The sequence below is a fragment of the Epinephelus lanceolatus genome, chromosome 9 (genome assembly GCF_041903045.1).
Source record: "Epinephelus lanceolatus isolate andai-2023 chromosome 9, ASM4190304v1, whole genome shotgun sequence".
Classification (NCBI taxonomy): Eukaryota; Metazoa; Chordata; class Actinopteri; order Perciformes; family Serranidae; genus Epinephelus; species Epinephelus lanceolatus.
Window position 1 is genome coordinate 16,053,639 of NC_135742.1, and position 27,954 is coordinate 16,081,592.

The 27,954-nt window shown below is 41.8% G+C and overlaps 3 protein-coding genes across 5 annotated transcripts; 1 reads left to right on the forward strand and 2 right to left on the reverse strand.

The window, feature by feature from the left end:
• Positions 1 to 451: 451 nt before the first annotated feature.
• pcna (proliferating cell nuclear antigen) lies at positions 452 to 3,675 on the reverse strand. The gene is made up of 6 exons (XM_033618705.2): positions 3,243 to 3,675; positions 1,881 to 1,978; positions 1,700 to 1,767; positions 1,403 to 1,597; positions 1,086 to 1,209; positions 452 to 990 (listed from the first exon to the last, which is right to left on the reverse strand). Exons 1-6 carry the CDS (start codon positions 3,461 to 3,463, stop codon positions 914 to 916), a joined length of 783 nt encoding a protein of 260 aa, XP_033474596.1. The 5' UTR covers positions 3,464 to 3,675; the 3' UTR covers positions 452 to 913.
• Positions 3,676 to 5,092: 1,417 nt separating this feature from the next.
• Positions 5,093 to 11,635, reverse strand: LOC117252952 (putative aminopeptidase W07G4.4). The gene is made up of 16 exons (XM_033620256.2): positions 11,519 to 11,635; positions 10,826 to 10,867; positions 10,645 to 10,735; positions 10,367 to 10,515; positions 9,183 to 9,291; positions 8,801 to 8,928; positions 8,608 to 8,707; positions 8,371 to 8,446; positions 8,173 to 8,258; positions 7,080 to 7,184; positions 6,688 to 6,763; positions 6,483 to 6,601; positions 6,308 to 6,391; positions 6,147 to 6,204; positions 5,740 to 5,921; positions 5,093 to 5,642 (listed from the first exon to the last, which is right to left on the reverse strand). The coding sequence occupies exons 1-16, from the start codon at positions 11,527 to 11,529 to the stop codon at positions 5,505 to 5,507; spliced, it is 1,554 nt and encodes a 517-aa protein (XP_033476147.1). The 5' UTR covers positions 11,530 to 11,635; the 3' UTR covers positions 5,093 to 5,504.
• Positions 11,636 to 11,985: 350 nt separating this feature from the next.
• Positions 11,986 to 25,634, forward strand: fahd2a (fumarylacetoacetate hydrolase domain containing 2A). Of its 3 annotated transcripts, none has more exons than XM_033620259.2 (8): positions 11,986 to 12,107; positions 13,311 to 13,579; positions 14,132 to 14,348; positions 19,865 to 19,924; positions 20,021 to 20,183; positions 21,598 to 21,706; positions 23,584 to 23,671; positions 25,511 to 25,634. In XM_033620259.2, the coding sequence occupies exons 2-8, from the start codon at positions 13,311 to 13,313 to the stop codon at positions 25,571 to 25,573; spliced, it is 969 nt and encodes a 322-aa protein (XP_033476150.1). In that variant the 5' UTR covers positions 11,986 to 12,107; the 3' UTR covers positions 25,574 to 25,634. The 3 variants fall into 3 exon arrangements, with proteins under 3 accessions (XP_033476150.1, XP_033476149.1, XP_033476148.1); XM_033620258.2 differs by lacking the exon at positions 11,986 to 12,107 and adding an exon at positions 12,114 to 12,340; XM_033620257.2 differs by lacking the exon at positions 11,986 to 12,107 and adding an exon at positions 12,114 to 12,248.
• The last annotated feature ends 2,320 nt before the right edge of the window (positions 25,635 to 27,954 follow it).

Here is a 27,954-nt window from a genome sequence, read left to right on the forward strand (position 1 = left end):
GTGAATCATTAGTTTGATTCTAGGTTTTACTTGTGATCAAATGGAGTCCCTTGAAAGTTTGGCTAGACTGATAATTCAAAATGAGTCCAAATTGAAACACCTCAAAAACCTTAAGGAAGTGGTTGGGTCAATTCTGAATGGACCACAAGTGACTCTCAAACATGTAGAACAAGTACAATACATTTTGGGCACAGTTTGTATTTTAGAGAGTCACTCGCACTACAGCAAGAAAGTGCTGACAGACAGCTACTTGGCAGAGAAAGAATACTAGCTTAACGATATGGCTTAAGCTAAGCATGACACTGATCATATATTAAACTGTGCGGACCTTGAAGTAATGACGTAGGAGAAATCTGGACCCCCTGGCTGGACCAGTTAGGAACCACTGCCTTAAGACACCAAACATGAAGTTTACAACTTTGATCCACAAATGTCAGAAGCACAAAAAAGATATTGGAAACAAGTTGAATCATTTATTTTGGACTGAATCAATGAATACAAAAACATTTGGGGTTGACCAACAGTGCGAAACCACAGGAAGTATTTACAAATGTGTTATCTACAAGAAGAGACGGGATAATTGAAACCAGCTTTCCTAAAAATGGGCAAAAAGAGAGAGCGAGAGACACAAAAGTGAAGTGAACTAGTGCTGGAATTTACACTGGGGCTGTCTGGACCACGGCCAGCTGCTCTGAACACAGTCAGAGCGCTGACGCTTCGTCACGTCACACAGATGACAGTTCATAACAGTTGATACTACACCTCCTGTTGTGAATCTCATTAGACAGAAGAGATCAGAAGAGACCTCAGATCACCAACCACCATGAGATCACTTCAGCCCTTCAATCACTCAGGACAAGTCCCAGTCGCCTGCTGTTCTCTATTCTCGTTTTTTGGGTCGTTTTTAAACAATTTAGGAAGCCTCTTCATCGATCTTTGGCGCCAGGTAGTATTTGACGTGTCCCATATCAGCGATCTTGTACTCCACCACTGTAGAGAGACAAAAACGATCAAGTTAGGGTCACAGAAACATGTTGAGAATCCAGATGAAGACTTCACTGGAAGAACAGGACAGCTGCTCTTACCGAGGGGAATATCAGCGGACATGCTGAGGGTGACGGTCTTGGACAGTGGCGTCGCCTTGGTGAAGAAGTTCAGGTAGTTGAGGGCAAAGATCAGCTGGACGGGTTCATTCATCTCAATAGTAACCTGAAAACAGAAAGTGAGGGAATGGTTGAAGCACTTTAGTCTCAAACAATCAAAATGGCTGCAGATTATTGTCAGTTCAACCTTTAATCCTTCCCTCTGGGCACAAACATTAAATCAGCAATAAATATCTTAATTAAATCATCTTTTGTTTGAATTCATCCTCTATAAAAAGCTCCCAGCGACGCCAACTCACCGCCTCATCCTCTTTGTCTACGTTGCTGGTCTGGGACAGCTTGACGTTCCCTGTGCCCAGCTCTCCTGAGGCGGAGAACTTGACTCCGTCCTTGGCGCAGGAGATCATGACGGCATCACCGATCTGGGACAGGTCACGGCAGATACGGGCAAACTCCCCAGAGGGCATCTTCACCACACAGCTGTACTCCTGCTCCTGGAGGGACGCACCGACACAGACAGAGGAAAGGTCAGGGACACAGTGCATGAAAAGTTACAGTGAATCCAAAAACACAAGGACAGGCCACAGAATACTTACTGGAATACCGAGCTGCTCCACGTCCAGGTCCATGAGCTTCATCTCATAGTCTGAGACTTTCTCCTGGTCTGTTGGAGCAAAAGGAGAGGACATGAATAAGACGTTGAGGAAACAGAGCTGAGTGACATCTACCAAGATGATTTTTTCTGGTGTAGTGGAAACAACTCAACAACAAACTTACTGAGCGTCTCGAACACAAGAGCGAGTGTGTCTGCATTGTCTTCTGCTCTGAGGGTGATGATGTCTTCATTTCCTGCACACTTCAGGATTTTTGACATGCTGTATGGAACGACAGGGAGAAAAATAAGTCAAAACTAAAATATTATTACTATAATCAATGTCATTGTAGCCATTCTCATTACTGTTTGCCCTGCATCTCTCTATTTGTAATATTTAGTCATATGGATTACTGTAAATTTATTATGTTGATCTGTAAACACAACATCTACTGCACATAGTCGCAAGGACAGAGGAATGTCGTATGCTGTATTTGTGATATTGGGCTTTATAAATAAAACTGAATTGAAAGAAACTCGATTGATTACATGTTTTAGGCCTCATAGGAAAAATGATCCCATATGCGAGTATGTACGACTTCCCTGCAATATACATTTATAAAAGCTGAAGAAGTCCAACGTTCAAGCAAAAAAAAAAAAAAATAAATAAAAAAAATAAAAACACCTTGAATTACTATCTGGATTTTATGTCTCTTATGATAAAAGGAGTTAAAAATGATCCATATTATAAACAAAAGTTGACAACTGTTTTCTGTCCATCGACTGATTCAATTGTTTCAGCCCTGATTTATCTGGTATATCTAATTAAATACACCTTAAATATGTAATATCAAATCGTTACGTTAGCAAATTAAACATCTTCCAGTAAAGTAAAAGGGTGTGTGTTTCTACATTTGTTCATCATACGACAAAAAGCCCGGTAACTAAAGCCATCCTAACACCGGTGTACTGTTACAAAGAGAGGCGGCAGTAAAACGGAAGTGGATGTTCCCGGGTTCAAGCATAATTCCCGCCAACCCTCTCTGCGCAGAATTTGGCGCTCAAATGACGTCGCTGCTTTAAGACAATGCAGCTGCTGCTTCTCAAGTACACCAAATGTGATTTAAACACAAAACACACATTAAAACAAACCGAAATACGTGTAAATAAGAGATGTGCATGCTGCTGTGTTTTCACCCTGACAGTAAAGGGTTAACTGAGAGACATGCCCGGGCAACTCCGCCAAGATGGCCACCGATTTTATGTTTCAGGTTGTTAGACACAGATCATTAAGTTGTGTTAACAGATGAAACTGAAGTAACCGTGTGAGTGTGTGCAGGTGTTTGTGAGGAGCAGACAAACTAATCCTCATGTATTTTTATGCAGATTATAGCAGTGAGCAAACTCCATCATCTCTACCTGTCAGACTATCTACATTAGTCAGCATAAGTTCAGTTTATCTGCGAGCAAACGTGACAACACAACATATTAAAACAATTATGCGACTATTTCCTGCCTATATGAGCTGTGTGTGATGTTTGCCGCACCTGCTGAGGTTGACTCCCATGGCGAGGTTTCTGTCGCACCGGTATGAGTCGAAGCCGTCGTGCCTGAGGGTGAGCTGCACCAGGGAGACGTGAGACGAGTCCATGCTCTGCAGCGAGATCCCGGACGAGCTCACGTCCCAGCAGGCTTCTGTGATCAGGTCCTTCAGAGCCTCCAAGACCTTCTTCAGGATGGATCCCTGGACCAGGCGAGCCTCAAACATGGTGGCGGTGGAGTTTTTAAGTCTGCGTAGATTCAAACGAGGAGGTGTTTTCTGTCGCCTGTGGCGTCACTCCGTCAAACAGGGAGTCTGTAGTTTGAGTTATCACCGAGTGAAGTGACGGAGAGTCCTCTCAGAGAGCAGGCTTTGTGTTGTTTGGAGGCAGATGGGCAGCACGCAGACACCACTGTCACTACAGAGGGAAACTTTGAGCTGTAAGCGCGCGCTAACATCAGGTTTTAATGATTCGGTAACTTTACGTCATTTCCGTATCCGCTGACGGTAGTTCCTCTTGTTAAAGTGGGCACTGATATCCGCCATTTTGGAGAGGACTATTCTCTGAACATTATATTATATTATATTATATTGTAATTATTAGTAATAGCAGTATTAATCACATCTATAACAACAATAAACAACATTTGATACAGGAAACTACAAAAACCTTTGGACAAACATATAACAACAGACAGGCAAACGAAGAATATTCAGTGCTTTAAATAAATGTGAATTATAATAAATATAATTATAAAAAATAAAAGGGTCTAATTAACATGTTTAAGTCTGGTGTACATGCAGTGCATTTATAGTGATCACTCAAATAATGCAAATATTGAAAAAAATGGGGAATTTGATGAAAATTAATAGAGAGAAATGTTAAAGTTCATGTAAGTAACACAAGAGAAGCATTTCGAAGTTAATGCAAGAAAAGAGATATATTTAAAGTTTAAGTAAGACAAGAAACATTTTAAAGTTAATGCAAGAAAAAAGCAAAATTTAAAGTTCATGTCGGAAAAGAAAAGAGCCCTTTCATTTGCAACAAAGGATGTGGGTTTCCTGACAATTAAAATTAGATTAATTGTGTTACGTATATTGTGAGGACCACAGACAGTAGTGGAACAAACCACTGTTGTTATTTTCTCTATCCCTTTTTAGTAACAAATGCAAACAATTGAAACATGACACAATTTTTTTTTAAAAAAGCAAGCAAGACACTGATGAAAGGCTTTAAACATATAAATTTAAGAATATTCTGTCTCAACCCATTCATATAGAAGCTTGCAAGAGTTCATGCAAACCTTTTCATCTGCTGTTTTTTCCCCTTCTGCCATAGCAGCCCAAAAAATACCTTGCTGAATACTACGTCAAGAAGTGTGTGCATGTAAGAGTACATGTATGCATTGGAATTAGGGCCGCAATGATATACTTGTTTAAAGGTATACCGTACATAAGAGTTGATGGTTATCATACCATGTACATTTACCTATCTAAGATATTGAAAAACAATATGCAACTGGACGGATAATCTCCCCTTTATTTGAGTTATTTCCAAAGGGGAGACTTTTTACACAAACCATTACAAGTTCAAGTATCAGTTATAGTAATAAAGACCATCAATAACCCTTGTTTTCATTCCTTTAAGCATCATTCTGAAACCGCGAAATTTTCTGAGACTGTGAATGAACCATGAAAATCTCATAACATTGCAACCCTTATTGGGATATACTGTATGTAGAGGCTGTTATATATGTATGTTCCCCTGAGTCACAAGATTTCTTCTTTTTCTTCCCCTGATAACTTGTGTGCAATATGCAAACCTGCGCAAAAATTTACAAAAGAAAAAACGCTGACTTTTAAATCTTGATTTTGTTTTATTGATCAATGCGAATTACTTGTTTTGACTGACACAAAGCATCACTAATCACACAACCACGTCCTCAGTTTGTCGCAGACATACAGACACACATAAAAAAAGGATGGTATGTTTATACTGCCATTTAACCCCTGAGTATACATGTTGATTCAGACCACTTCAGGACAGGGTCATTAGATACTTGGTGCAGGCAGGATGAACGTTGCAAGATCTTAGAAAAGAGAGCAGAGAACATTCTCGCAGCAATCTGAGGTATTAAGAAATGTCAGATGTAAAAAATTAGACACTTTGCATCGAGATGTGGCAGAGATTTGATTTCTATTTGGACGGTTGCAAATTTGCGTTGGCAGTCAGCGCAGAGACTGGTGTTTCCGTACTGAGGGTATCTGTTTAGAGACAGTCGGACAGGAAGTAGTTGGTTGCCATAGCGAGGATGGGGGCTCCTGTCGGGATACCAGGGAAGGGACCGCTGGAACCGGCGATGTCAATGTGGGAGTACGGCAGGGGCGCGTTGGAGTCCACACCATGCTGTGTTGGAAATACAAGTTAATCACTGCACTGCTTTCATATTAAATATTTCATATTTACAGATAAATAAAAACTTATTCTGACAATGCGTGAGCACCTTGTCGAGCCCTGAGGCCATGATGAGGAAAGCTGCAGGGGTCTGATGTCCTCGAGGTGTAGCCGAGGACGGCAGGTTGTTGCACTGCAGAATGTCCTCATACTCAGACTTTCCCTTATGGAATTCGTAGTCCTCTCGTCTGATACTGGACACCTCGAACACATCGCCCAGAGCCTCTCCAGCTGCATGAGAGAGGACAAAGACCATATGCTAGTTAGTGATGGAGGATATAAAGAGCAGCTGTGCATGACATGGTTTATCATTTCAAAGTGTTTGATACAGTCAAAATGGTGACATCTGGTGGGCAACCTATGGCATTGCATTTGTAAGAAGAGAAACTCCCAAGTCCTGTTCCCAGGATCAAAAATGAACTGCCATGGTTAAATTCAGCCACATAGTTTTCTCACCTTTCTGCCACTGAGCAGCGTTTTTGTTGCGATGGGCTGGTCCGTTGTCCATGATGATCTACACACAAACAAACAATGACTAATACAGCAGTGGATTATTTGACACTGTAATGTTTAAATATCACTGTCTCAGTAGGTGGCAGTATTTCAGCGGTACTTACAGAGTAGTTAGGTCCCATGGCTCTGATGGCGTGACCAGTCAGAGTGGCGATAGTAAACAGCTGAGGAGATGTCTCACGCACTGCCTGCAGACACACATCATCACAGTGAGAAGGAAATATGCTCAGAAAAGATGAACAAACTAATACGGAAGGACTAAAAACCAGATGTTGTCACCTTCTCCTTCATCTCACAGAGCAGGTCGACCATCACCATGCGTCCCTCTGCATCTGTGTTTCCCACTCTCACTCTGCGACCAGCGCGGGAAACCACCAGCTCATCAGCCACGTAGCAGTCTGAGAAAACACACACACAGTTGCTCTAACACAGATCTCCCTGACAGGCACATGTACGATAGGAAAGAGAAGTTGATGACACCGACCTGCACCGACACTGTTCCTCACCATGGCCATGGAGCCGACAACCTTCAGATGTTTTGGCTTCAGCTTGGCTAAAATCTAGAGAGCAGTGCGGGGGTTAGGAAGGAAGCAGTGATGCAAACTTTAACAACAGTTTCATGATCCTGTTGAAATGTCTAACTCTTAAATCTGAGTATATGTTGTGTTCTATAGATGGCCCTTCGTATTCCTCTGAAGATTAAACAAGAGCTTGCATGAAGGGTAATATTCATGTCTTTCTGTTCAACATGACTCAGCAGAGTCCAGGTCTGAGTCACCTAAGCTGAGTCACAAGTGCTGAATATCTTGTCTGAGGTGCATTAAAAGCTTCCTGAGGGTTTATCACAGGTGCAGAGAGAGAGGGAGGATCATTCACCTGGAAGAAGCCGGCCACAGCAGCAGCTCCACACTTGTCCCTGTGCATCCCAGCCATGAATCCACCGGCCTTGATGTCGGCTCCGCCAGTATCGTAGGTGATGCCCTGAGAAACAACACATAAGAACCAACGTCTGTTTATCAAGTAGTCAGTCATATACACAATAAACTCAAATTAAACCAATCAAAACCAACAGTCCTTCCTGATCATCTTAAAGCCCAGTTCAGACCAAAGATTTGCGATGAGACAAAAGCGTTTTAAAACGTTGCAGAGAAAAGTTGCAGCAGTGTAAACTAGCTGGTCTGAGCTGAGCCGGCTGATGGTGTCACCTGCAACCCAGCTAGTCAAATCACCAGCGGCTGGTCTTCGAACGTACAGCTCATCACCTGTTTCAACAGACAAACAGCCTGTAGTGAAGTTCAATGGTCAAGTCAAAATGACCGCAGACGGTGTGTTCGCTTGCTGCGGCAGGTGCTCTGTCCCCACCAAACGCTCTGTTTCCATCCTCACAGTGTGCCGGTGTTGGACACACACACTCAATGATGTAATTGGTGCTTGTTATTTATATTATTGTGGCGTATTTATTATGAACACAGTCCATCTGATGCTGTTTTTTGCTGTTTCATCACTTCTACAAATGCAGCTGTAGCCAGTATCTCACTATCACTTTTCTCATTCATATTTTAAGAAGCTACAAATTATATTCAGCCACAACACAAGCCTGAAAAGCTGGAAAAGAGAATAGAAGTACAGAGAGTTGTTGCATAGAGATGATACACTGTCTCATGTAGTTGCATTGGTGTGAAACAGCGGGTTTTTAGAACGTTGCAGAACAATACATTGTAAGGAGTTGCCTGTTTCAACATGCCTCGTCACGAATCTTTGGTCTGAACTGTGCTTAAAAGACCGGCTGCCACAAAGGATGTTTGGTGAACATTTAACTGATCTTTTGGATCAGTTAGATTTTTAGAATTTTGTTCTGTCATGTCTTAATGTTTTAAAGGGACACTCTGGTGAGTGTATGGGTTAATAGTTATTTCATCCCTTAATGTTTTATTGGTTCGAGGACAGAAGTCTGAGAGTCTCCTCTCACCTTTCCCACTAACATGAGCGTTTGCTGGACTGGTCCCTCTCCGCAGTACTGCAGCTTGATGACTCTGGCCTGGTGACGAGGCACACCTGTATGAGGAGGACAACTATGAATAAATGTGCATCACCATTTAACATCAGTCTTGGAAATCTGTGTCAAGTGTCATGTTAATAAGTGATAAAACAAAATGTGTTCTCTTACAGTCGGCACATCGGTTGACTGCAGCCAGACAGGGATACTCTTTCTCCAGAACCTTCACGTTGCTCACCACTTCCACCTGGAGGTTAATAAACACAAACACGCTCACACAGCTGTCCTGGACTGTGACTCAAACTGTTTCCCAAAAGGAATACCAGATGATTATTGACTATTTCCAAACAATAAAAAACAGAGGATCATGTTATTCTGTTTTCACATGACATAAAGTTTCTTTGCTACCTGCACAGGGCTGTTCTTAAAGAGTTCCTGGACGTAATCAGCCACACGAGGAGCAGCCATACGTTCAGGGTCAGAGCCACCGATGTCACGGCATGCCAGTCTGAGGAGGAGAAACAGGACAGCTGGTGGTGAATATGTGAACAACTCAACATGACAAATCTCAGCAGGGAATGAGATGAAGTATCTGACCCACCTCCCGCTCTCAAGAGCGTCAGCTAGCTCCACCAGTCTCTTTCCCTGAGCCTCCTCTGCTGCCCACAGACCCAAAACACACACCTTGTAGTCGGTGGGTTTGACGTTCCCCTCTCTCACTTCCAGCGGCTTTTAAGGGCAAAAAAGATTAATAAATGAGTTTATTATTGCATGTTCAGAGCTAGTATCTTAGATCTAGATACGCTCAAACACAGCTGAGACTTTCATGCTCATTACATGACTGTTAATGCAGCGTATTACCTAAGCAGTACTTCACGACTACTATAAAACTGTGCCCTTGTAGTCTGATCACCCAGGACACATCAAGTGCCAAGTCTGAACAGAGCCATCACAGCTCTGATGATAAGGAGTTATTATCTCACCATGTAGAGAGCATGAAGGGCCCCGAGTGCAGCCACCAAAGTGCTGTTCTTGTAGTCTGCGTGTGGAGGGCAAACCAGCAGGGGGCGCTGCATGCCTGCTTTCAAGGCCCTGAAAAGACACAGACAAAGAAACCTGGAGGTAAACCAGCAATATGACACACTAAGGCTGGAGATGTTCTTGTGTTTTAACCACATGGTTCTTCGACAACCGAATGCATTGTGACCTTAACTGTTCACACACTTGCCTGTGTACCACAAGTGTTACTGGAGGATTCCACTGGAGGGCGCACCAGAGAATTTAGACCACATAAAACTTATGGATTTGCATGATGTAAACAATAAATGTAGCAGCACTCAAGGAGGTTACTTTACTCCCCCTAACGTTCATGTGTGTATAGGATGTGCACAACCAATACTCCAAATGTATATAGGATACACAAGACAGACTAATTGCTCACAGGAGTGGGGAGAAAATACTTATAGCATCATGATATTTTGTGTGGCAATATTTTACAGGGTTCCCACACATTTTTTTACAAATTAATTTTCAAAAAACTTTTCTGTAACATTTCACCCCATTTCCATGACTTTATTTAAGGTGTTTAAAATGAGTAGACAAGCACTTCCCAGGCATTTGTGGATAAGCAAACTGCTAGCACATCCTATCTTTGCTCGCAAGTTAAACATTCCTGCCACCAGTTAGCACATATTCATACTTTCCAAAGCATGTCCAGGCCTGGAAATATTTCTAATTTCATAACTTTTCCAGGAATTTCATGAAGGTGGGGACACTGATTGTATCCACACACACCAAGTATCAAAATTTTTATCATATAAATTATCAATATTGCGAATAAAAAATATATATTTTTAAATATTTTGCTGCAATAAAAATGACTGAAGTGAGATGAACAGACTGAAAACTTTATCTTATTAGATAAAGCAGATGTTGGCAAAGTTTTCCTAATTGTCAGCTGAAAATAAGCAATAAATCGCAATGAGCGTTATTGCAATACTCAGCATATGGCAAACTATTTTTCATTACAATAATATTGTATTGTGACCTAGGTATTGTGATAATAATAATCGTATCTTAGGGGCCTCTGGTGACTCCCACCCCTACCACGTGGTTTAAAGCAAGTAATCTCTGGCCTAAAGGGGAAAAAAAAAATCTATTCACTGACCTTTTGATGCCATTGACAGCTGCATCACTGAAGCGCCTGATGTCATCATAGTCGCGGTTTACTGGGCCAGTGGAGGCAAACACCATACGGTTACCAGGGAGACCAGGGACCTTCAGGACCACCACCTCCTCCCCCAGACCACTGTCCACCTGGAGAGAGAGAGAGCAGATAGGGAAAGCACTCACTATGTGACATCATAACCAACGCTTTAGTCTACAGATGAGACATCACAGAGTCAAGACAATGTTTAAATCAGAAAGTGAGGGACAGAGACTTACAGAGCTGTAGTCCTGCAGCGGTGCTTTCAGGCAGTCGAGCTTGGAGGGCAGTGTGTCATGGCTCTGAGTCACCAACACGATGCCATCAAAGCTGAGAACAAAAAACCCATCATCATCACCATCATCATCTAACACAGCTGTCCAGCTAAACAGGAAGTGAAGCATTCCCACTGATACTCACTTCTGGTTCTTGAGGTCGGTGGTCCACTCAACAGGCTGGACGCTGCACAGAGAAACACACACACAGAAGGGTTACTTCCTCGTGTTTCTGCAGCATCAGCATTATGTGACAGGAATAAGGAGAGATGTGTCAGGCTGAGTGATGCAAGCAGACTCTCATGTGAGTGTTTATAATGCAGCTTCGTGATAACAGAGTGGGTCAAAGTGTGAAAACCTGCAGGACCTTTGAGATCTGATTTAGTTTCAACTGCTGCAGAAAAATAACACTTGGAACCTTGTCTACACTTTATACTTAATTTATTTCTGGCATCATATGACAGCTGGTGTTACACAAGAGAGGTATAATAATACATAAAGTGAAATCATGGCACTGGGCCCTTTAAGTGGAAACTGAATCCAGAAATAAGTCAAGCCTGTTCTGCAACATGAGGATCAGGGTTTCTGCTCTGAGCTGTGAGTGAATAAACAAATGAAGGTAAATTAAGAAGCTAAATTCAAATTAAATGACTGAATTAAACCAGATTAAAAACACATTACACTACCGCTGTGTGGAAAAGTATCCTATTAAACAAAGGCCTCTCTGACTTTTCTTTGTTATTTAATGCACACGGCGCACGCGGCGGAAAGCTGCACGTGACGAACCCATTAACCCCAAAATGAAACCGGGTACAATAAAAGCAGCCGTTAATCTCACCTGGTGCACATTTTGGTCCTCCTCCCCCGGTGCCTTCAGAGTGAAAGAGGCGGCTGACAGCCGGTAGCAACGGCTCCTTGCCTTCAGTCCTCTCCGGTTGGTCACATGATCCGTTAAGATGCAATTATGCTGCATTCGTGGGCTGCCCGATGCTCGTAATTACGGGCATCCAACTCCTAGAATGCTAATTTCCGTAAAATTAAAACATTAAATCGTTACATTTTGGTTTCCATTAAAGTAATTTACCTGCACTGTGAATCTGTGTCTGTATATACGTGTATATGTTTATAATATTTACGCTAGTTGTGGAATGTACACAAAAGTTCCTACTGTACTGAAGGCGCTATGACGGCTACAGCAGGGAGTTGTAGTTTCCAGAGCTAATTCAACAAACGCGAAAATTAGAATTTAGATAATTATATGACCAATATAACAATACTTAATGACACGATTTAAAGACAATAATTGCTACACTCGTCGCTAGCTTCCGTCGCTAACTTCATCTCTCTTTTGACAGGACTGACCTCAAGAACTACAAACACAAACCGGAAGTAGTTAAAAGCGGCGTTTTCTGAGCAGAACCGAAGAGGTGAGCATGAACCACAGACAGTACAAAGGGCAGAGTAGAAGTAGCAGGTTATACAGTAGCAGGCAACAGTGTCAAAGTCCTCTGCAAATGTGATTTGCCGTGGTTAAAAATTACACTGCAGAGCTTCAGCTGGAGCTGCAGGTAGGCAGAAGTTAACCCGCTGCTGCTGCAGCTGTGTTCATGCTTTTACTGTCGTGGGTATGATTTACAGCTCTATTATCAAGAAATAGCAGGTAATGATCAATGTGCGGTGTGGCAGACGTGCTGATATGATTTGTATCTGGCCTAATGGCAGCCTCCTCTTGACAGACTAGTCTGGGTGCAGAATCCAGCTCAGAGTTTAAAACTTTTCCTTCAGCAGTAGAAGTCAGAAAAGTTAGGTACATTTCTGAAATGTTAACAGACACGTATTTGTTTCAGTAGGTTTTGTTTCAACATTGTGGGTCACACATGTGAATCAGGGGGTTGAGGGTCCTCCCATAGGAAAATTTTAGCATCAAACACTTAATTTCCTACAGTTTGGTGAATTGTCATGCACCCATTTGTGCCTGTTCTTCATCAGTTTTTAAATTTAAGTTTTAAATACTGAGAGGAACGTGTCCCCTGCTTCCCCCCCAAAATCTAAACCTATGAGAGTTTTCAGCTGCCTCTGTCCAGTGTGGTGTGTAAAGACAAGGAAAGGTCAATAATTTCACAGCAGGTCCAGAGTTCAAATGATTAGTCAGCCAATCCATCAGTTGACTGATTTGTGACCAGTGATATTATCTGATAATCACTAATTTATCAAACAAAAATGCAAAACTCTCTCTGGTTGCAGCGTCTTAGATGTGAGGTTTTGCTGCTTTGCTATTTTTAAAATACATTTCTAAATTTATTTGTGTTCTGGAAACTGTATTAGTCACGTTTCAATGTTTTTCATGTGTAACAGATTAAAAATGAATTGATTTACTGAAAAAAATAGAGTAATTAAAGGAGGTTTTGATTTGTGCAATGGTGCTGCACTCTATTTAGATTTTGTCTCTCAACATGTGAAGGCTCAGGTGTGACGTGTTGACAGTAAGACAAAAACAATGAGGATGATAATCTATTTAAGTCTGTCAGACACCCTCTGAGAAATAAATCTAATTTGCTGCTTGTTTGATTTCTGCTGTCTCTGCTCATCTGCTCTCCTCTCCTCTCTTTCCTTTCCTGTGTCCTCAACAGATGAGACTTCCTCTTCGCTCCTGCATCTTCAGGAGTTTACTCTCTCAAAGGAGACACACGACGAACCCACAGAATCGAGGCCTGAGTGGTGCAGTGATGCGTCTGGTGCAGTTTCATCGCCATGGTGATGCAGGAGGCATTAGAGTGGGAGTGGAGCAAGGTGACGGAGGGCACGGCGTGGTGGATCTGAAGGCGTTTGACCCCTCCATGCCCTCGACGATGAGAGAGCTGCTGGAGCTGGGAGACAAGGGTCTGGAGTGTGCACAGAGGTGACAAACACATTCATCATCTCATTGTTATTGTGCATTAGCTCCAAAATCACTGTCCTCTTTGTCCTCAGTCATCATCTTTGTTAATTATGCTTTAATTCTTCCTCAATCATCATCTTCTCCTCCTCAACACCATCTTCTTACATCATTATGTTTTCCTGACTGTAATCTCCTGAATCAACAAACTTCTTGTTTAATCATTTTCATACTTCATCTTCTCTTCTTAAATCATTGCCATGTTTATAAATCAGCAACCTTTTCTTGTTTAATCATAAGTCACACTCATCATAAAACACAGATGGGAAATCAAGATCTGTCCTCCTCATTTAAACTGTCTCTTCTCAAATCATCATCTATTTCCTTAATTAACAAAATCCTCTTGATGAAAATCTTCCTCCTAAATCATTAAAAACATCTTTGTGGGGAAACAGCATCTTCTTAAATTTATTTCTGAAATTAGCATCTTTTAACAACTTTATCTTCCTCATCATCATCTTCTTCCTCTGTCTGTCTTCCTTGCTAACTCCTCCTCATCCTCCTCCTCTTCCTCAGAGCCTTGTCGTCCGGTCAGTGTGTGGTGGAGCGATCAGACATCCAGCTGCTGTCTCCTGTGTTGGCCCCAGAGAAGGTGGTGTGTGTGGGCATGAACTACCGCGACCACTGCCTGGAGCAGAACGCCCCGATCCCCAAAGAGCCCATCATCTTCAGCAAATTCCCCAGCGCCATCACCGGCCCGTACGATGACATCGTCCTGCCCTCAGAGAGTCAGGTAACTTTATCTATATGTCACTATCCGAACAAGAGGTGACAGAGTGTTTTACAGGGAGAAAAAATGTGGATTGATTTAGTTTCTCTGAGACACTGTGGGAGGTTGTTAAGGGGACCTTTAGTTTTCTGTCTCTGCCCTGAAGAGCTGAGGCTCCACCTGGTGGCCAGAGGAGGACATTACATCTAATGTGGTGCCCTCTGTGTCAAGAGTACAATTTTAAAATCAATCCTACAAGTGTCAGGGAGTCAATGGAGAGAAGCTAAACCTGGTGTTATGTGTGATCTACTTTCCTGCAAAGTTTTAGAGTAGCTGCTGTCGAGATGGAGAGGTTTTGTTCAGGCAGTTGAACACTGCGTCACAGTACTCGAGGCGTAACAAAGAAGCTCAACCAGAAACTGTATATCTATAAAAAGATCAGACTGTATCTCACCCCTAACTGTCTCGGACACGTCTTAATGCAATCATTCTTTCAACCTTTCATCCTACTGTCTCCAAAGTTGGTCCCTCACCACAAAGAAATCAGTTGACCCTGTAGTAAAACTATACAACAGATCCATGGAAACCTTCTCCCGTGGAGTCACCTCTGCATCCTGACTTTTAAGAACTACATGAATAACCCAGCCAAGATCCAAAACAATAACTCCCCTCCTACACTTACTCCTTAATCAATTTCCATTACACTCATTCCAGCACTGCCTCACACAAACAATTACAGTCAGACATTTTTTCACACTTAGACTAAAATCTGCAACAAGATTCTGTATTATGGAGCAGTAACCTCTATTACACACTTCAAACAGGCATACAAACAGTATTAAATGGAAGGACATGCTGATTCAAATCTCATACACCATCTTGCTCATTTACCTAAAAGGGTAACACCACCGAAATTAAAAAGTCCAGTATATGATTTCCATGGCTGAGAAAAGTTCGACCAGTATTTGTGAACATGAGCTGCACTCTGTCAAAACCAGACACCAGAGAAGTCTCAGACTTGTGATGTCATAGAGTATTAAGTCTAAAGCTGCTCCATAGACAATGAATGGGAGACTGATTTTGTGGACCCACAGAATGTTTTTCTTTTTATACTCAAATGAGCTTTACTCTGCTGTAGTGGGCTCAGTTCTGAAACACAAAATGAACCCATATACTCAGAACACTCCCCCGGGTGCCCTCAGTGTCATCTATGACATCTTTACCAATGTGTTGTCTATGGAGCAGCTCCAGACTTTATACCCTGTGACATCACTAATTTGAGTTTTAGCACTCTAGTTTTTGGATTTGGGAGAGTTGTCCATGTTTACTAGTATGTTTGGACTGTCTTAGAACTGACTTAAGACAGCATGGTGGTGCAGTGGTTAGCATTGTTGTCTCACAGCAGGAGGGTTCCTGGTTTGAGCCCGGGACTTTGCGTGTTCTCTCCGTTTTCTTTGGGTACTCCAGCTTCCTCCCACAGTCCAAAGATATGCAGGTTAATTTGTGACTCTAAATTGTTCTTGAGTGTGAATGGTTGTCTGGTGACCTGAGTGTAGTGGAGAGTGTAATGTCAGCTGGGATAGTCTCCAGCCCCCCCGTGACCCCTAACAGGAAAAGCGGTTATGGAAAATGACTGAATGTCTTAGATCATCGGAATAACATTTACGAATTTTAAAAATGGGCGTAATTCCCCTTTAAGTCCTCTCCTTTGTAATGTCTCTGTAGCTGTTTATGTTTTGTGGTTGTCTTGTCTCTGTTGGTTGTTTTCAGTTTGTGTTGTGATGTGGTTTTGTTTTTATGTGCTGCAAAATGACCTACCTATGACACCAATGTTTAGCATTAGAGTAGTGTAGTTTTTGGTTAGTCCTGTAGGTTGTAAATGTTACTGTATTTTACATGCCCGTTATTTTTCAGCTCTAGACTGCGTATCAGTGAACATATTTTAAAATACAATTTGCATCAAGTCTGGGCCCCTATTCTCAAGCTTTAGATCGCCTGTCAGGGTGTCCCATTCATAGACTGTCCTATTTCACATCTCCATTATTTCTCATGACTTGTGCAACCTGCTGAAAACCGTCGGAAAAGATTCTCAGTCATCCAGGTCATGGTAGTCATACGTGTGTAGGCAACTGGACTTGCTTGTGTTTCTTGAAGATGTTTTGCCTCTCATCCAAGAGGCCATCGTTAAACAGAGGAGGTGGCCTACGACACCACTTATCACCCACCTACAATGCAGTCTCGGGTTCCCTCCCCAGACAACTTAACATCCAGTCACACCTGGATCCATCTAACCCTAACGACACACAACGGGTTGGTGGGTAAATGATATGTGACCTTAATGACTCTGTAAGGGTTCACACCCACGCTGAGTTTAAAGCCTGTGACTCCACACCAGTCTGTTAGAACTGAAGAGGCCTCTTGGATGAGAGACGAAATGTCCTCAAGAAACTTAAGCAAGTCCAGTTGCCTACCATAGAGCACTTATGATTGCTGAAAATTGTAACACACCCAATGTTACTTTTAATTCCTTCCCTGTATAAATAAATGAAATGAAATAAAAGCATGAATTACTTTCCTCAAATATTATGGTTAAAGTTGGCATCTAAGTTTCGCAGTGTTCCTTAGTAAGAAGAGATTTTACACTGAGCTGAAAATGTAGTTTGGGCTCAAAGGCAACCCCAGGACTTTTTACACTGAGTGTAACATTTGAAAAAGCGAGTGAATTAAATTTGAGTAATTGTGCGTAACAGTGTGTAGGCAAATGAAAATAATTAGTTTTGTTACCAGGAGAGATTTGAGCCGGAGAAAAAAACAACAACACCTAATTAAGCTGAGATTTTAGTACTTAGTATACAAGTGAAAACTATCCACAGGAGGAGCTGAGCTTCCACTTGTCTCTCGAGCATTCCAAGACAAGTGGAATTATTTCATTTAAGAAACTTCCTGAAACAAGTTAATTTGCACCATAATTAAATCCAGTCACTTCAGTCCTACTTGAAGATTTGTTTGTGTAAGATCTTTTTTTCCTAGTATATTGCAGAAAGAAATGAATGCAACAGTAAATGTTATCATCTCTTCATGGTTTGCTGATATTAAAGAGAACGACTGCTGCGCTGTTCCCCACTTTGATACTATATACTAATCATACACAGTGTGTAGGTAATGAAGAGAAAATCAACACACTTTACTGCTTATGCTGACGGGAAATGATACAGTACGCATGGTGCCGTGGTTAAACTTAACTACTTCAATACTCTATGTTCCAACATTTACAATATATTTAAATTTTGTGAAGGTGTGAGCAGTGCCTCTGTTTCCTCTGTGCATTGCATCAACAGCACACTCAAACACTGAGCTTTTTTAAATGCAGACTGACTGCTTTGAGTATACTAAATTTAATTTTGTGAAGACACTACAGACAAAAACGGGACATGTAAAATGTCTGTGTCACTGTACTGAGCAAATCATCAATTGGATGTGTCAGAATTTTCTTCAACTCAACAGAGATAAGACCGACAGAATTGTCTTTGGGCCATGGAAAGAAAGACAGAGTGTCACCTCACATCTTGAGGCATCCTGTCTTATAACTAAGGGTGTTTGCACATATAGTCCTTTTAAAACAAACCGAACTCAGTCAACTTAGGGTGTTTTCACACTTGGTCCTTTTCAGCCTTCTAAGTGGACTCAGAGCTGTGACTCAGCATTTTTTGCGCATATGTGAACACTCCAAGAGAACTCAGACCCCTCTGAAGCAAACTGTGCTCAGATCACCTCAGGAGGTGGTCTGACTTCGGTTTGCTTCAAGTCCTAAGTGCGGTTCACCTAACTTGTGCTTTGTGAATGCAAAGTTCTCCAGGTTCTCTTTGCTCTTTGCCATTGTATTTAACCCTCAAGATCACATTCTATTACACTGGGACGCCTGAAAAACAGACGAAACCAACAGAAATGGGACTTTTTGTGTTCAAGTTGTCAGTTCATTTGAAATTTCATCAGCTTTGATGTGGCCTCAGTTCTCTTTCTGTTCACACTATAGCTTATACAGTTTTGTTTTCACTTTGATGTGGCACTGCAGCGTGGTTATGATGAAGCTTCTTGCTTTCGTATTTCTGTGCTCCATTTGATGTATTCTACATGCCACATCTGGAGATGTGCAGTATCTTCTGTGGACCAAACTACTCCTCATCCTACGTCCTTGCAAGCGTACAGGCTGCCATGGTTTCGTCTGTTTTTTCAAGCGTCCCAGTGCAACAGCATGCGATCTAGAGCAGTGTTTCCAAAAAGGTCCAGCCACGAGTCCAGATTTCTCCTTAGTCATTAGTTCAAGGTCCACACAGTTTATTATATTCAGCATCATACTTGTGTTTGGCCATGTTATTGAACTAGTTTAGCTTTCAGTTAATCACTCACTCTATAGCAGGAAACGGCACTTCAAAATAAAAGCTTTGTGCTGGAAATTTACTGTACTTATATATAAAGTGTGTTTTTTTTTGCAAACTTGACACGTTTGGAAATCACTTGCAACCCACTTTTGGACTGTGACCCACCAGTTGGGAACCACTGATCTAAGGGGCTAAATACAATGGCAAAGAGCAAAGTGAACCTGGAGCACTTTGTGTTCACAAGATGCAGGTTAAGTGAACCGCACTGTGAACTTGAAGCGACCCAAGTTCGGTTTGCTTCAGAGGGGTCTGGGTTCTCTTGGAGTGCTCACATATGTGCAAAAAATGCTAAAAAAAATGCTGCCAAGTATGAAAACACCCTAAGAGTGACACAATAAAACCTTGGTGTTATCCTGGACTCAGATTTAAATTTCCACAGCCACATCAAATCCATAACGTCAGCTGCCTACCACTATTTAAAAAACATTGCTAGAGAATAACGTCAAAGCAAGACCTTGAAAGGCTAACCCATGGCTTTATTTCCAGTAGATTAGATTGCTGCGATGCTCTGTTTGTAGGACTTTCAATACAAGCTGTTTGTCAACTTCAGCATATTCAGAACACTGCTGCTCGGGTCCTGACAAAAACTAGGACATATGACCACATTACTCCAGTCTTAAAATCCTTACACTGGTTATCTGTCACTCAGAGAACTGATTTCAAAATCCTGCTGCTTGTGTATAAATCACTCTGTGGCTCAGAGACCCAAATGTATCTCGGACATGCTTCTGACACATGAACCTTCTTGGACCCTGAGGACATTTGGTACCAGCCTACTGACCTTACCAAGAATCAGATCAAAACACAGTGAAGCAGCATTTTGTTCCCAGATGATGTAAGAGAAGCCCCGACTCTGACCACTTTAAGTCAAAGCTGAAAACATTTCTTTTTTACACTGCCTGCTCCACCCTGTAGTGACTGAAAACTGTATCCTTTATTATGTTGTATCTTTTATTGCTCTGTGCACTGTGAATTGCCCTGGTGTATGAAATGTGCTGTACATATAAAACTGCCTCACCTTGCCAAAAACCTGCTTGGATTTGGTGAGTACTTTATAATCAGGATACTATTGTATGTCCTTGATCTCTTGTCTGACTGCAGGAGGTGGACTGGGAGGTGGAGCTGGCCTTTGTGATTGGACGAAGAGGAAAACACATCAAGGTGAGCGTTATGACATCACCTCTGATGACACTTTGATGCTCCGCTGAGGAAGCAACTGTTCTGACTCCATTTCTACTTCCTCCTCTCGTGGATAAGGAGGAAGATGCTCTCTCCTATGTGGCCGGGTTCACCGTGGCCAATGACGTCAGCGCGCGTGACTGGCAGATGAAGCGCAACGGGAAGCAGTGGCTGCTGGGAAAAACGTTTGACAGCTTCTGTCCTCTCGGCCCTGCCTTAGTGACCACGGACGCTGTGAAAGGTGAGAGGGAAGGAGAAACCACAGCAGGGAGAGCGAGGCAGACAGAGAGGGGGAATTAAAGACGATCTGGTGAATCAAACAATTATCTGTAATTTTAAACGTCGGCAGCATCACTGAGTACATGCTGCAGTTCTGTTTGTTAAAAGAAGAGACATTTATATTGTTAAGGCTACAGTTAAAGGGACAGGCCGTGCTGGGCTTGGCTTGCACGGGCTCGGGCTGGATTTTTTGGGCCCGATCTGAGCTCTAATCCGGGGCCGCGTCGCAGGGGTTGCAGGCCTTGCAAAGCACCCCAACCAATAGAATGCCAGATTTACTGTTGACCAATGAAATGATCCCTGCCTCCTTGTGGGCGCGCTCGCTTTAGTATTAGCTAAACCTAAACTAAAGCTAACTAAAGCGGGGGATAAAAAATAATAACAGCCACTTTTAGTTCCTGCAGTGTTCACCAAATGAAATCTAAGACTTTTTAAGACCTTTTTATACCATAAAGAACCGGAGGTTTAAGTATAATAAAATGTTTATAATCGACATTTATACCACATTTCTTAGTACTTTCCAGCCAAATATAACAGTGGACCTCATTCACCAATAGCTTCCTGAATTTTACTTAAATTTGTTCTTAAGAAAGGTTTTAAGAAATGTCTACATCAGATTCATGATGTGTTTTTAAACTGCAGAAGTGTTCTTACCTATGTGCTTTTAATGATGAATCCCATTGTCTTCATGAATTGAAATCTCATGTGAGATGATTTTAATCAGTACAGGTAAACACCCTGTAAATCCTTATAAAAGGACATGAGACTGCAGGGCTGTATGTACACACAGAAACTGAAAAGAAAAGGTGAGATAATTTGATTCAGAACGCGTTGACAAAAGTCCAAAGAGGGCGGAGCACCGGAAACAAACTAATAATTCTGAAGTGGAGGTGCTTCTGCAGGAAGTAAACACCAAACAAGCTCTTATATTCAGTGGCATCGGTAGTGGATATAAAACTACACAGAACACAATGAATGGGATGTTAAAACTTGTTCAGTGAATGTGGAGAAGTATTTAAAAAAAAAAAAAAAAAAAGGTTCGCTCTCAAGTGTGAGGCCAAAGAAAATTTGCAGAACACAGAAGAGAGACACTGACCACTGGAGGGAGACATGTTGTCTTCACCACTCTGCAAAGAGATTTGCATGGTCCTGGAAGATGTGTTCCCTCGTCTCGACACAATCTGAAGCATCTAACAGCAGCAGCAGTGAACATGGATATATGCAACTAGACTTAGAGTGCTGAAATGTGCCTTTAAATAGCGTGATCAATCACCAATTATTAGATGGCATGGTTCCTAATGAACAAAATTGATGTGAATCAAAGTGCTAGTGTTTATTTTAAGTATATATTATTAAGGTGGCGTTTTTCTCTCCAGATCCTCACAACCTCAGCGTCCGCTGCCTGGTTAATGGAGACACAGTCCAGAGCAGCAACACTGATCAGATGATCTTCAAGACGGAGGCACTGGTCGCCTGGGTTTCAAAGTAAGTCCACTCTCACCCCAAATTAGCTCTGGTTCTTGAACTGCTTCCGTTCATGGTTGCTGGAACGTTGGTGCTGTCACATGAACACGCCCACGTTTCCACCAGTTTTGTGTGGAGCCATTGTAATAGAGGATGTGTCATCAGTGGAGAGTGTCACACAGCGGAAGTAAACAAGTGGCATAATCACAGATTACATTTGATTATCTGCAAGCTTTTGTTCTGTCCAGACAGGTATTTGATTTTACCCAAAACAAGCACAGACCAGTTGTTAATGAGACCACTGCACGCTCGTTTATGATTTCTCTCTTGACTTCTCCATTGTTGCCTTCTACATCCTCTGTCCAACCTGTAGAATATGGGTTTCTCAAAGTCAAGGATCCTGCAGAGGCATGGCAAGAATCAATCCTAGCATTCGATGAACACACTTTGAAACAGACTAACAAGTGTCCTCAGGTGTGCGTCATTAACCCTCAGCAGACTGAGGGGGTGTCAGGGTACTGTGATAATTTTGGCACTCTCTAATGTTGTACAATTTGAACAAATGTAACAGTATTTTCAGAGTCATGTTACTTTTAGGGAGAATATATTTCTGCCTTGCATTTAAAAAATAAACAGGTAGGCTAAATGAAACTTTTGTGGCGCTTAGTACTCCGTCACTGCTGTAAATGATTGATTTATATATCTTAATCAAGGTATTTTAAACATCTCATTATTTGGAAGTGGACACATTGGAAAGTGTAACTTAGGAGGTTTCTGTCAGTATTTCTTTCATGGTTGTATAATAAAATCTCCTGAAGATATTAATCCAAATAAATGACATATTTATCTAAATCCTGAGTTCCACTGGCACAGGTTTCAATGAAGACGCCTCGCCTTCACTTCCATCCTTGGAATTTCTCTGAAAGGAGGACTCAGTCCTTCGTCAAACTCAGAAGGATCCTTGACATTGGAACAGTCCTTCGGCGGGGGTCTGTGACGAAGCATCCTTCAAATTTGGCTGTTTGAGGATCCTTCCTTGACTTTGAGAAACACCCTCCGTCCTTGGTAGAATTTGAAGGATCCTTGATATTGGAACCGTCCTTAGGCGGGATTTGATGACATAGCCTCTTTGAAATTCAGCCATTTAAGGATCCTTCCTTGACTTTGAGAAACACCCTATGACACACACTGGTGTTGTCACGGTTCGCGCTTCAGATCAAGGAAAACCTGCTATTTTATGGTTCCAGCTGGGAACCAACTTTTCAGGTTCTGGACCAATTTATTATTGGTCAAAAACCAGAATAGATCTGATGGGAAACGGGTTTCTGTGCACTGATGGTTGACTGACTGACTTTTTGTGTGTTTCAACTTTCCACAGATTTGCATAATAAACTTTTCTGCCTCAGTAACTGGAGCTGAGAGTGCAGAGTTTCCATTTAAGAAATTATGCAAATCATGTCAGAAACGAATCAAAAAAAACAAAAAAAAAACAAAGGAGCGCCGTGTGAGCAAATGGCCTCCGTTCTTTATGGACTCGAAACTGAAATTACATGCTTCAACTAAGGCTTATCAGCCACGGCAGGCACCCTTTTGCCTCGAGGCACCCTGACCAACTGGAGCATTCTCTGATCTGATCTGAGATTCTTGGACAGAAAAGCCTCTCCCTTTCTCGCCTGATTTCCTGGTGACACTGCTTGTGTCATTGTGTCATAACAGCAGCCCACGTCACCTTTCATAGGATCTGCGTATACATGAGGATACTTTGGGGACGGTATACTTTTACATGACCTTGCCTGATTTAAATTTGTTGACCATCTCTACGCGCTGCACTCTCCGCAGCCATGGTCCTCCCCGCTCCTGAATGTGAACTTCACTTTGTGTTTTGTTTCTCCTGTCAGGTTTGTGACACTGACTCCAGGAGATGTTTTCCTGACAGGTACTCCTCCAGGCGTGGGTGTGTTCAGAAAGCCACCCGTCTTTCTCAAGGTGAGATATTTGGAGGAAACTGACAAAGATGAAACAAAAATGAAGAGCTAGTATGCACAAGTTGTGTCTTTTGCTGTGCATCGACTCTAGTTTGACTTTACTCAAAAGAACTTAAAAGGGATCTTTGGTGTTTTTCAACCTTGACTCTATTTTCCTGTGTTTTAGTGTGTAAGTGAATAATGGGAACAACAAATTTTGAATCTGGCACAGTACTGAGTGACACAGGCTGCAATGTAACAGTAATCAGCAATGGTGCACCATCAATGTGAGTTCACTGAAAGTGCTTTTTTTTTTGTCACTGACAGGCTCAGTTTGTTAATTTAAGCATCTTCCAACATTAAGCAGAGGATCCCTACAGAGATAAACGTTTTTTTAAAGAGTAAGATTCTTTGTGTTAAACCAGAAACAGCCCTGAAACCCTGCGATCAACAAACCCACCAGACTCCATTTAAATAAACAATAATTTAATCATTGTAAAGCACACTACATTTTAGATTATTAGAAGCAAAACAAAACTCACAGAAACCATCTTGGTTTGTCTTTACACTGCTCCAGCAATCACAAACTCAGGTTTGGTTTAAATAAACCCTTAATTCATGCATTTAGATGTGAAAATATGCTGCCTCTAAACACACTAAAATTACTGTTTATTTAAATGGACTCTGGTGGGTTTGCCAAAAACGATTTCAGGGCTGTTTCTGGTTAAACAGAAAGGATCTTACTCTTAAACATGAATGTCTATCTCTGTAGGGATCCTTTCCATAATGTTGTCAGACAATAATAATGTAACATAATAATCTGAGCCTGTCAGTGGCAAAAACAAGAACGTTCACTGGAAGTAAACTGATGGTACACAAATGTCTAGAGTGGCCGCACTGTGGCTGCAGCCCTCTCTCAATACTGGACCAATTTCAAAAATTGTTGTCTCCATTAGTCACTCAGGATGCTTTCACACCTGCCCTGTTTGGTTCGGTTCAATCAAACTCAAGTTCCTTTGCTCCCTAAGTGCGGTTTGTCTGGGCAGGTGTGAACACAGCAATCACACTCAGGTGTGCACCGAAACAACTGGACTGAGACCTTCTTGAAGAGGTGGTCTCGGTCCGGCTACAAATGAACTCTGGTGCAGTTCGTTTGTCGTGAGAACGTGTTTCGACCTCAATCTGAACCAACTGCAGTCACATGACACATTGTTTGGGTTAAACATGAGCATGTTACAGTCCTGGAGGATTATTAATCTCCTGTACTGCCTTAATATGCACATTCAGCACATCCAATGCATCAAAACATTGTTTTCTAGTTCGAGTGGCGCCTCGTTTTCAAACTGTATGGTTTGACTAAAATGAACAATGACAGCAATATAGTCCACGATGAGCAGCGCTAAAATCAATCTGCATAGTTGTCCTTCCATTGTGACTTTAGAAAGTGTCACATTTATCTTGCAAGTGTACTCTTCTTCAATGGTTTGTTTACTTCCTGGATTTTTCCCGCATGGAAATTCTGACCAATCAAGAGCAGCTTTCTCACACAAGGTATTTGATCTGGTCCGCTTGTAAATGCTGCCGTGAGAACACGAACCAACTCTAGGCAATTATACAACTTTGTAACAAAATGAATCCCTGATTCGGACCAAAGCAAGACAACTCTAGGTCTGAAAGCTCTGTTGGACACAAAAACATTACACTTTAACGGCTGTATGTAATGTTCTTATTCTGTGGTGCAGAGTTAAAGGGACTTTGTGTAGTCTGTAATATAGTGTTTTCATAGATGGCGAGGGAGTGGTTCAGATTAAAAGGTGTAAAGGTGTATTTTAACTAAGAGTTTTACTGTTTCTTCTTTCAGAAAGGAGACGTGGTGGAGTGCCAGATCGACCAGTTAGGCTCTATAATCAACAAAGTGGTCTAAACTGACGAAAAAAAACATCAGCTGTTAAATAAACTGCACTTCTGATCGACTGCTTCACACACTGAATTTCCAAAAGATGTCTTTTTTTTGTTTGTGTGTTAAAATGTGCGAAGGTTCCCTGATAAATGTTTTATTTATGATACTACAGTAATTGTGAGGAAGGAAAACATGGTATTTTTACTCCATGAAAACAGTATAATTACATGACTCAACATGCTGTTTGCAGCTTGACCTCGGTTATTTAGTCACTAGCTGTAAAAATACCCCTCTATCAGCAGCCTCCCACTCACGCTACAGAGCACAAACTGTGAACCTCCTGACTTTTGTGTAAAAATGTTTTCATCGTCATGATAAATTGTATATAAAACTTTTCGACTAACGTAGAGGATTCAAACAGACTTCCTCTGTAGAAAGTAAGTTTAAGGAGGAATTTAATCAAATAAAAAAATATGCTGTCTTTAAAGTTGTTCCCTCACACTGCCTCGGAGGAAATTCTTCATAATTACGCTGATTCATGTACCTGCTTGAATCATTTTCTTTTTACTGAAATCATTGAAGTTGATATTTTTTTCACTGACAGAAACAGCTTTAGAGAAATTCCCAGACTGAATGGACCCATTTTACATTTTTGCAGTAATGTGATGAGGTGACTTTTTTGTACCTGGAAATTATTTTTGACCAATGAGTTACTTAATAATGAGTGAAATGAATAGACTCAAAATTCAGCGTTACATTCATGTGAGATTTTGCTCAAATTGGCTCACACACGCTGCACATGTGGAGGAGTTTAGGGCTGATGGTTTTGCTTGAGGACACCTGGACATGCAAACAGGAGGAGTTGTGGATCAAACCACCAACCCTACAATTTATGACCCGCTCTGCCACCGTAACTCCCCCTGCTGCATTCACACAGTGAAAGTCTTCAAAATGAGTTAAGACATATTCAAAGAAATTCTGTTAATAAGTTCTGTGTTCTCAATCACATACTTTTTACTATCAGCACATACTGCAGCTGCCCCTGAAAAGTATGTTCTGTTGCATGGAGTATGCATACAACTGGGGCGTACTACTTTGTTGGAACATCTTAGACCCTCTTGCTTATATACACTGCCTGGCCAAAAAAAAAGTCACCGCCAAAAAAAAAAGGGTCATACACTCTAATATTTCGTTGGACCGCCTTTAGCTTTGATTACAGCACGCATTCGCTGTGGCATTGTTTCGATAAGCTTCTGCAATGTCACAAGATTTATTTCCATCCAGTGTTGCCTTCTCCAGCACATCCCAAAGATTCTCAATGGGGTTAAGGTCTGGACTCTGTGGTGGCCAATCCATGTGTGAAAATGATGTCTCATGCTCCCTGAACCAGTCTTTCACAATTTGAGCCCGATGAATCCTGGCATTGTCATCTTGGAATATGCCCGTGCCATCAGGGAAGAAAAAATCCATTGATGGAATAACCTGGTCATTCAGTATATTCAGGTAGTCAGCTGACCTCATTCTTTGAGCACATACTGTTGCTGAACCTAGACCTGACCAACTGCAGCAACCCCAGATCATAACACTGCCCCCACAGGCTTGTACAGTAGGCACTAGGCATGATGGGTGCATCACTTCATCTGCCTCTCTTCTTACCCTGATGCGCCCATCACTCTGGAACAGGGTAAATCTGGACTCATCAGACCACATGACCTTCTTCCATTGCTCCAGAGTCCAATCTTTATGCTCCCTAGCAAATTGAAGCCTTTTTTTCCGGTTAGCCTCACTGATTAGTGGTTTTCTTAAGGCTACACAGCTGTTCAGTCCCAATCCCTTGAGTTCCCTTCGCATTGTGCGTGTGGAAATGCTCTTACTTTCACTATTAAACATAGCCCTGAGTTCTACTGTTGTTTTTCTTCGATTTGATCTCACCAAACGTTTAAGTGATCGCCGATCACGATCATTGAGGATTTTTTTCCGGCCACATTTCTTCCTCGAAGACGATGGGTCCCCACTATCCTTCCAGTTTTTAATAATGCGTTGGACAGTTCTTAACCCAATTTTAGTAGTTTCTGCAATCTCCTTAGATGTTTTCTCTGCTTGATGCATGCCAATGATTTGACCCTTCTCAAACAGACTAACATCTTTTCCACGACCACGGGATGTGTCTTTCGACATGGTTGTTTAGGAAATGAGAAGCAACTCATTGCACCAGTTGGGGTTAAATAACTTGTTGCCAGCTGAAAGATAATCGCCCATGCAGTAATTATCCAATAGGAGGCTCGTACCTATTTGCTTAGTTAAATCCAGGTGGCGACTTTTTTTTTGGCCAGGCAGTGTATCTGTCACAGTCTGTGGCACGAACTTTGAAGTAAAAAGAAAAAGTATGCAATCTGGAATGCAGC

Excerpts from the sequence above, each read along its gene's own strand:
- pcna (XM_033618705.2), bottom strand. The coding sequence starts at position 3,463 with ATGTTTGAGGCTCGCCTGGTCCAGGGATCCATCCTGAAGAAGGTCTTG. Across the intron at positions 1,768-1,880 it reads TCTTGTGTTCGAGACGCTCA|ACCAGGAGAAAGTCTCAGAC; the intron begins GTAAGTTTGTTG and ends TTGCTCCAACAG. Across the intron at positions 1,598-1,699 it reads TGGAGCAGCTCGGTATTCCA|GAGCAGGAGTACAGCTGTGT; the intron begins GTAAGTATTCTG and ends GCGTCCCTCCAG.
- LOC117252952 (XM_033620256.2), bottom strand. Across the intron at positions 6,764-7,079 it reads CTGTGGCCGGCTTCTTCCAG|ATTTTAGCCAAGCTGAAGCC; the intron begins GTGAATGATCCT and ends ACTGCTCTCTAG. Across the intron at positions 6,205-6,307 it reads CCATGGGACCTAACTACTCT|ATCATCATGGACAACGGACC; the intron begins GTAAGTACCGCT and ends GTTTGTGTGTAG.
- fahd2a (XM_033620259.2), top strand. The coding sequence starts at position 13,311 with ATGAGACTTCCTCTTCGCTCCTGCATCTTCAGGAGTTTACTCTCTCAA. Across the intron at positions 13,580-14,131 it reads GGTCTGGAGTGTGCACAGAG|AGCCTTGTCGTCCGGTCAGT; the intron begins GTGACAAACACA and ends CCTCTTCCTCAG. Across the intron at positions 20,184-21,597 it reads GACCACGGACGCTGTGAAAG|ATCCTCACAACCTCAGCGTC; the intron begins GTGAGAGGGAAG and ends TTTTCTCTCCAG.